The following is a 9,153-nucleotide window of genomic DNA, read 5'->3' as shown; positions in this document are numbered from 1 at the left end:
TATCACCCTTTTATTAATTTGTGGAGATATATATATATATATATATATAACATATATGTGTGTTTGGAGATATATATATATATATATTTCACATATATATGGATAATTTTCTTGAGCCCAAAGTAAAATAAGTGCATTTTAAAAATTAAGTTTAACTTTGGTAAAGACACCTCATAATCAGTACTTAAGGGACTCTGGCATGTTAAAATTAGGCCTTTCTCTTCCTCTCAAATAATGCATTAATAGTTATATCCAATTATATAGGCCCATAGCTTGATCATTTGACTAAGGCACAGCATACTAAAAATAAATTTGATACTTAGAAAGGCCAATTGTCTTGCTATTCATGTCAGATGAAATGAACATACACATTCCCAGTGTGAATCAGACATACATTATGTGGGTGGCTCCGTGCAGACCCATGGCTACTACTGGAAAAGAACCAACATATTCCATCGAAGGCAGGTCAGTGGATTCGTCTTTGTGAATGGCGGTCCATAAACAAGAGACAGTGTCATATGGTCAGAGCTATTCATTTACTGTCTGTGACTCTGCATGTGTAGCAGAGAGTACTGACAATAAATGTTAGATGACTCCAGAAAGTTGAAAATGCACAATTCTAAGGACATATGGAAACTCTTAAAAAGAAAAAAAATTACCTTTTGTAATAATTCCCTCCACTCCCAGTGCCCATCCCGCTTCCCACCCCAGCCACCCACTACCACTTGCCCAAGAGAGCCACTCCACAGAGGGATGGCTTACTCCGAGTTCCCCACGGCCACATAAGCATTTGAAGCTCTTCTGTGACAGGTGCCGCAGCAAGCCTTACTGCACCTGGTTTCCAGCAAGGGTCGGTCTGTGGAAGTAGCTTCAGGGTTTTCTCCTACAATCGGGCCCCACCTAGGAACTCAATCATAATCCCCCACACAACTAATTCAATGATTCTTTTCACCTAGCCTCACCAACCCATCCCAACAGGTCTTCTTGCCCAGAGTGAAGGGAAATTTCTATTCACCCTGTGTTACTGGTTCTCAACTTAAAACTCACCCAACATCTTAGCATCAAACAAAAATAGCTCAGGAATTTCCAATTGCACTTAAAATGCAATATATTGAATGCTGAATAAATTCATTTGCGAGGTTTTTCAGAGTGCTTCAATTTGTTTTCATGTTGGTATGGTTTACAAAACAAGCAAACAAAAAAACCTCTTTACTTTTTAAACTCTCTTCCCTGGTTGGTGTCACTTTCTGAAAAGACAGGGCCTGTGTTCAACCCAAACAACTGGCTTGAAAAAGCCAGTTGCAGGGATTTCCAAATACAAGCAAGAGTTGTTTAGGCATCAGGATGATCTGGCACAATCTGTCTAATGTTCCCCCTCAGGTTTCCTAGCATGCAACTAAACCCCAGAGGGAAAGGAAAAGTTCCTTTGGCTTACTCCTTAATTCTTGCCTGACACATATTTTATGCTACTTTAAGCAGAAATCCGCTGAAAAGCTCAGAAAAAAATAAAAAAATAAAAAACACTTGAAAAGCTCTTTAGGGACAATTTCGTCACCCTTGGCAGAAATGACACACAGCCTCCTCTCTGGACTCTGCTTCCTGCCTCATTGTGCTTGTGCAGTGAGAGGATTTTATTTTTGTGGGTTTGTGGCAGCTTAATCATCAGCCTTCAGAAAAGAGGATCATGTAGGTAGAGCAGCAAGTCTAAATTGTATTCATTTCTAGAAACATCTAATCATGTGTTGGAACTTGGGTGAGAAATAAATACATAAATGACAATTGTTTTTATTGCAATCAGGGGAGTTCGAATTCAAAGGAGCTAATGTATTTAAAAAGCAAAGGCTTAGGCCTCATAACAAGGTTATATTGCCGACTTTGAAAATTTCTAGCTGGATGGTCTATCCTAGCCCACTGACTCTAATTCAGTGGTTCTCAACCTTCCTAATGCTGCAACCGTTTAATACAGTTCCTCATGTTGTGGTGACCCCCAACCATAAAATTATTTTTGTTGCTACTTCATAACTATAATTTTGCTACTGTTATGAATCGTAATGTAAATATCTGATATGCAGGATGTATTGAGGTGACCCCTGTGAAAGGGTCGTTCGACCTCCAAAGGGGTCGTGACCAACAGGTTGAGAACCGCTGCTCTAATTGCTTACTCAGAAAAATATAGGCAATGAATACCTCATCGCCTTGGTGTGATAAAATGAGATGGACGACAAAACAGTTCGTACAACATGAAGAATTATTTCCATGCAGGTTGTTGTTTTCAGAATGCAGATGGGATTATATGAACTCAATTGTGAGGTTTGAGATGGGAGACTTTTATCCAATCTCTTAAAATCAATAATAATACTTAATTCTGCAGTTAGTGAACAAGAACTTGATGGCTCTTTATATGTTTACATCTCTTACCATTTTTTTCTAAGTTTTGAAGTCATTATATAGCATTTTATAGAAATTTAATTCTATATTTGCCACTAGTTGTTTGGCAAAAATTATATTCCTGGTGCATTTATAGTAGCAGGGACATAAAGTATTTATATTTTAGAAAACAGGGCATTTGCTTTATTATCTATTAAAATAAAATTAAATAAGAATCTATGCTATAGTATATTGATTTCCTTTTAATTATAATTTCAATAAAAAATGATTTCAAATTCAATTATAGCACTTTAAAGGTTGGAGAATATCCACTGGAGCATTATTCAAAGAAAGGGGATTAAAAACAATGTGCTACAAATTTTAACAACAATATCTAGAAAAAAATCAGACAAAATATTATATAGTAGTACTTAAATCACAATTAAACATAGAATGTGACATAAGGTAAGTACTTTACTATTTCAATATTTATAATTATGAAATATTTGAAGGGAGAAAATGAATACCATTAAGAAATCAACAAAATTTATTTGATGGAAGAATAAGGTCAGAGGAGGAATTTAAGTAATTTAGAAAAGCACTAGTAAGGCTAACTAGAAAGGGTAATTTGTGCTTTGGAGCTAATCTATAAATTGGGCACATCCAGAATTATGCTAATGTTTAAGCTAATTGCTTATAAAGCAAAGGCTTAAGCCTAGTAATAAGACAAGGGTTATAGTGCCAATTTTGAAAAATTTTAGGTACCTAATTAAAGAAACATCATAGTGGTTTGCTTTTCATACTACCACATATATCTTCCTTAGCCCCTAAATATCTGATTAGTTGGGATAAGAGTGTATTATTTTTTTTAGTTTTTCTGAGAATAAAGAGAAGTTCTGTAGAATAGTTTAAGGATTGACTTTAATTTTGTGGAAAGTATAGAATCATAAAATAAAGTATTTTAGGGCTGGAAGAGACTTAGGGGGCAAACACTGCTATTCTATTTAAAAACAACAACACTATATTTTATATATGTTTTTGAATTGAATTTGAAGATAATTTTATAATCACTTTCATTTGATTCCTGTCACTGGCACCCTTTCTCAGGGAAAATTTCACAAATGTTGGGTCAAACTAGGGACAGATATAAACTTGCTTTCTTTTCTGAACATAGCTATGGAATTAAGTTTAGATGCATCTCTACAGCAAGGGCTCACAGAATTTGTTTCCTCTATCCAGGACCCTGAGAAGATTGTGAAATAGATCAGATGTGGGAGAAAGAAAGAGTGGAAGCATTGCCTGGGGGTCCCCCAACTCCATTATTTACTTACATGTTTATTATGTAAGCTCTGATGCTTTTATTTGGAAATAATTTCCCACCTATTTTATAATGTTTTTGACATGAAGCTTTGGTCTGTTCCCCAAATCACTATTATTATAGCTCTCACTAACAATGGAGCAGTGACTATAAATACTCTATAGCAAGGAATCAAATGAGAAAGCAAAAACTGACACACTCATTTTAAGCTGCATCATATAACAATGGCTCAGAACCCAGTAGTTTATGAATGAAATAAAGATACTTTATTTATTACACAGGCACTTGGATATTCACATGCCCAACACGATACACTTAACAACTACGGAAACATGAGTGGAAAATGTCTGTTTGTAGGATAAAGTTTCACCATGTAAAGGTGAATGAGTGCATTAACATTTTTTTCCCTTTACTTTCCTCTAAGAATTTCCAAAATCCACTGAATTTTTTAAAAGTTACACTTGAAATGATATGTAACAAAAACTGATCTACATATCCACTGGTACGCTAACTCGAATTGTGAGCAGTTTAAAGTTTTATCACAATGCAACATATTTATAGTCATGCTTGAACAGATTAGGTTAGTAGCATGCATTCCATTCTGCAATATGAATACTGTTAATCTATTTCCCAACAAAAGTCAAAAGATGCCCAGTGCATAGAAAAATACAAATCACTGTAGTCAATATATTATGGGGAGGATCTTGGGACTTACACGGTGATGATGAAGTCCTGAAATGCCATGCCCACAAAAGCACATTAAAAAAGGGATAAACATATTTTATCAGACAATCTCTAAAAATGAAAAGACGAGGGCTTTACGTTTGGGGAATGTTCTTGCTGTGTGCTTTGAATAGTGCCTTTCTGCTCACCTCCTTCTGGCTTGACTGGTCCATCGGACATCACCTTCCTGAGGGCTAGCTGGCTTTGGTCTTGGTTGCCATTGGCTGGTGGAGGCAGATTATCAGACTGAGTTCTTTGAATGGGGAGGACGCCTGCTATGCTGTGTCTGTGCTGCTTCCTGGCATGATTAGACTGACCGCTTTTATGTGCTGCTGGGGCAGTGTGGGTGAAATGGAAACCCAGAGTATGTATCCTCAGATGGAACCAGCTTAGATGTTAGTCATGCAAACAGAAGTGATCTTTTGCTCTATTTAAAGAAGTTGTGTTTTCAAATGCCAAAATGACACCACATGCACAGCACTAAAGGGGGTTAAAACTGGCTGTTTCTTTGGACATTATGACTTTGGGAGATGGGAGGAACGTTAATCTTTCGCCATTGTCTGGCTAATGCCTCTTGGAAGTAACAGTGCGTCTGCATCTGTAAAAATATCTGTAACTTAATATGTTTTTATATATCAATTGACTAAGTTTTCACAAATTAAATGAAAATACGGAAGTTAAAATGGGTGAATTGTTAGACTTCTATTGATATGTTGACTTTCAAAGGATTTCCAATGGTTAGAAAAAAAACACCTATAAATTCTCTGTTATCATATACAAAGTGTGATCTAACAGGAGGGACCTGATTGTGCTCCTTAATGAGGTTTCTGCCTCATCACATATGCTCATTCACATATTATTAGTATTATATACTTTCTTGAGAATATAAGACATGTGCTTTTCTTCAGAGATTTCTTTTTCCAAAAGACTATAAAGATTTCCACATGGGAAACTACAACATTTCACATGCGTTATCTATTAAAGTTTTTAAGCTTGAAATGGCTTTTCCCCCTATGTTCTAGAACTTGACTATTGGTCACATTACTCTCCCGCCTCAAATTTTTGAGTGTTTTTAGATGCAAGAATCTCATGTATAATCTGCTTTAAATGCCTGTGTGTGTGCTTTTTTGGTGTAATGCCTGGAAAATTGGCAGCCACTGTGCTTATAATTCCTGTATTCTATAGGATAATTAAGTGCACAACAAAAGGACACACAACGTTGTTTGCCTGCAAACATCACAGACACAGCTATCAAATACTATGAGCCAGGTTGGATGGATGGTGGAGACAGAGGAGAAACAGCCAGTTTTACTGCAGTCTATGTAAATTAAAAAACTCTAAATAAGAAAGAGCATAATTATGTACTGATAGTTCTTACACAGACAAAGGGACAGAGAACAGAGTGAGCAGGATGTGCCAGAAACAGAAAGCAAACAGGAAAGGACAGCAGGAAAGAAAGGCAACAGATGAACATTAAGCTGCCATGCTGAGGAACTTATTTGCGTCTTTTACTTGGTTGAAGGCGTTGTTGTTGCACGGCGGCTTCAGCAGCGGCTATAGCAGCCCCTGCGTCTTCCAGGTGGGTCTGCGTGACGCTGGTTTTGCTTTGACTGCGAGATGGTCCGTGAGAGCGGAGATGGCCTTCAGATGAGGATTTCGAGCTACCAGGACTACTATGGGATTTCTCAATGGTGGGAACCTGCATGTCTGGTTACAAAAGATTAAACACGAGTTAGAGTTGCCCCAGCATTCCTCTTGTCAAGCTTGGTCTCACATTATTTGAAACTGTCTTGAGATTTAGGTTAATCTGTTTCTTTTTTGGCTCTTTTATGAAACTCATCACCATACAGTAATATGATCACACATTTGGGAAGCAATTTGGGGAGGAAAGGCAAATGGATGACAATCTTGAGAAGAGAAATTTGAGAAGAGGAATACATTCTAACTAACCTTATGTGAATGAATATATTATAATTTCACAAAGCAGCTCTGCTAATTCTAGTAGGGACCCGGTGAGAGACAATGGGCTAATACTGTAACAGGAGGACCTGTAAGTAAAAATGTAGTGAATTCTTGGATGAAGGCGTGTGAGGTACTAGGAGATATTAAAAGTGAAGATTGTAGAATCCTCATCTCAGGTGATTTTTGAGAATGTTTCTATACCTCACACATAGTCATAGAGAGGGGTCTTTACATTCATGATCTTCCAGCACATTAATCAGGGCAGAGTTGATCTGACTAAATGGAATCCATAATTAATCTATAAAACTCATCCATCTAGATAATCTATAGCATTCATTGTATCAGTGGCTTATCACATCCATTTAGTTGGCTACTGGACATGGATGGCCTCAGTTTCCTATTTTCTAGAACATTTGCCCTTACAATTCATTCCTTTTTAATGGGCAAAGAACTACTTTCAAGTTGATGTACTCTCCGAGAGAAGAAGAGAAGGAAGCAATACTTTGATCCAAAATAAAAATTTGTATTTAGTACTTCAGCATATCAAGGTAAGATACTACATGGTTATTTCATATAGGCAGTAACTCAGTTTATGAGTAAGATTAATGTTGTGTTATATAGTAATTGGTAATGAACCTCCCAAAGGATAAGCTAATTCAAATGGGAATGCTGTGCCTATTGCAAAATGCAATGCATGACATTAATATTTAAAAATATTATTAGTTGTTGCACTGGCTGTTGTGGCTCAATTCAAAAGATGACAAGTTCATTCCTGGTTAGGGCACATACCCAGGTTTTGGGTTCAGGCCCTGGTCCAGCCTCGTACTGAAGGCAACCTGTTTCTCTGTTTCTCTCTCTCTCTCTCTCTCTCTCTCTCTCTCTCTCTCTCTCTCTCTCCCCCTCCCTTCCGCTCTCTCTAAAATCAATAGAAACATGTCCTTAGATGAGGATTTAAAATACTAATAATATTAGTTGTTTTAAAAATATATTTTTATTGATTTCAGAGAGGAAGGGAGAGGGATAGAAAGAAACATCAATGATGAGAGAGAATCATTGATTGGTAGCCTCCCAGACGCCCTCGACAGGGGATGGAGCCCACCATCCTGGCATGTGCCCTGACTGGGAATGAACTGTGATCTCCTGGTTCATAGGTCTATGCTCAACCAGTGAGCCACGCCAGCCAGGCTCATTTGTTGTTATTTTTTTAAAATCATAGAAAAAGCTCAAGTCCAATATTTAGGAAAGTTTTAAGTAAATGTCAGCGTATAAATTTTGATATGATATATAAAAGGAAGGTGCAAAATTGTGTATAATCATATATGTAATGGCTAAGAATATATTTATGAAAATAGGGATTTAAACAATTAGAAGAAATATGTGTAAATAATGATTATGTCTAGTCAATGAACTCTTGAGGATTTTTATATTTCCTTTATGAAATACCCAAATTCATCTTATGAAATCCTATTAACATGGATTTTGAAAGTTGGAAAAGAACCAATAGCTCATATAACCCAACCTTCTCCATTTTAAAGGTTGAAAATTGGAGAGTCAGAGAGGCAAAGATCATGAACTTAATCATGGGCTCATCTGAGACTATATCCCATTTCTTCTTATCCTTTGCATAATACTATATTAAATAATTCTAATATAATTCAGCCTTCAAAATATATTCAATATGCAGGCATTCATATTCAAAAAGATACTGAATGGACAAAAAGACAAAAGCTTTTCTATTGAAACATCTCCTACCCTTGGACGGGTCAGGGAAGATACCATGGCTTCTGCTTTTGATGACAGATGGCTTTGGGGACTGCTGGCTGCTTTGACCAGAGTGGGACTTGCCATGATCAATGCTTTCAGTCTGTTCTTTGAGCGGATACCACCTGGGAGTGTTATCGAGGTGAGATGTGCTAGATAAATCAATCAACACCTGAAAAAGAGTACAATAAGTCAATATAATTTATAAATTAAGCTATAATAAATTCATTACTTTTTTCTGTGATCTGAAATTTATTCAAGGACACAAACCCAAGGATAATGAGGTTGTCTTCCTAATTTTTCTTCATCCATGGTATTGGGATAAGAACTTGTACATATTAGATATTTAATGAATGTTTGGTTAAACTGAACTGAATAAAATCTTTAACTATTAATTACATTTTTTGGTGATGTTATAAAAAGGTAGAGGGAAGAATTGCTTCATGAAATAAAACTTGGTTAAATGGACACATTCTAGTCTTCAAAGTGGCTAGCATTTTTGAAGCTTGATTTTAGGTACAAGAGGGACAAAATTAAAAAAGAATGAAAAATTTGCAATTACTAACATATTCCCTCTATTTTAAAACATACTTAGTTCACATCTGAAATAGAGATATAACTAAGTTTATGATGAGAAAGCACTGTGTCATGTTGAATTGGCAGCATTTTTACTTTCTTAGTTGTTCATCAATAATAATGGAATTTATAGTTGCTGGCATCTTAGATTTGATGAGATATTAAAAAAGAATATCATCAGCACAATGAAGATATTCTCTATGTTCATGTAAATATAATAAATTATAAGAACTTCAGTAAGTCATTTTTTTAACATAGGGCATTAAGTCAGATGTAACACTATATATATCCTGTCTAAGATCAAGATTAGTCTATGTGGCTGTACCAGCATGGGGCCTGCAGATGAAGTTCAAATGGTCTAGGACGGAGACTCTAGGAATCAAACCAGGCCTCATACCACCTAGACTACACAAATGTGTTCTATTGTCTCTATCAAAAGGAAATAT

At 36.2% G+C, this 9,153-nt stretch overlaps 1 protein-coding gene across 1 annotated transcript in view; it reads right to left on the bottom strand.

The window, feature by feature from the left end:
- The window catches only part of PCLO (piccolo presynaptic cytomatrix protein), a gene marked incomplete at its 5' end in the record, with an annotated part of 285,887 nt that overhangs the window by 48,836 nt on the left and 227,898 nt on the right, over positions 1–9,153 (bottom strand). Inside the window, 2 exons of the mRNA XM_014528177.1 lie at positions 5,921–6,115; positions 8,123–8,303. Of these exons, the coding sequence (XP_014383663.1) occupies positions 5,921–6,115; positions 8,123–8,303 (376 nt within the window). The remainder of the gene's footprint in view (positions 1–5,920; positions 6,116–8,122; positions 8,304–9,153) is intronic.

The sequence above is a fragment of the Myotis brandtii genome, unplaced genomic scaffold (assembly GCF_000412655.1).
Source record: "Myotis brandtii unplaced genomic scaffold, ASM41265v1 scaffold621, whole genome shotgun sequence".
NCBI lineage: Eukaryota > Metazoa > Chordata > Mammalia > Chiroptera > Vespertilionidae > Myotis > Myotis brandtii.
The sequence above is the reverse complement of the archived record's forward strand: the minus strand, read 5'-3'. Positions and strand labels throughout refer to the sequence as shown.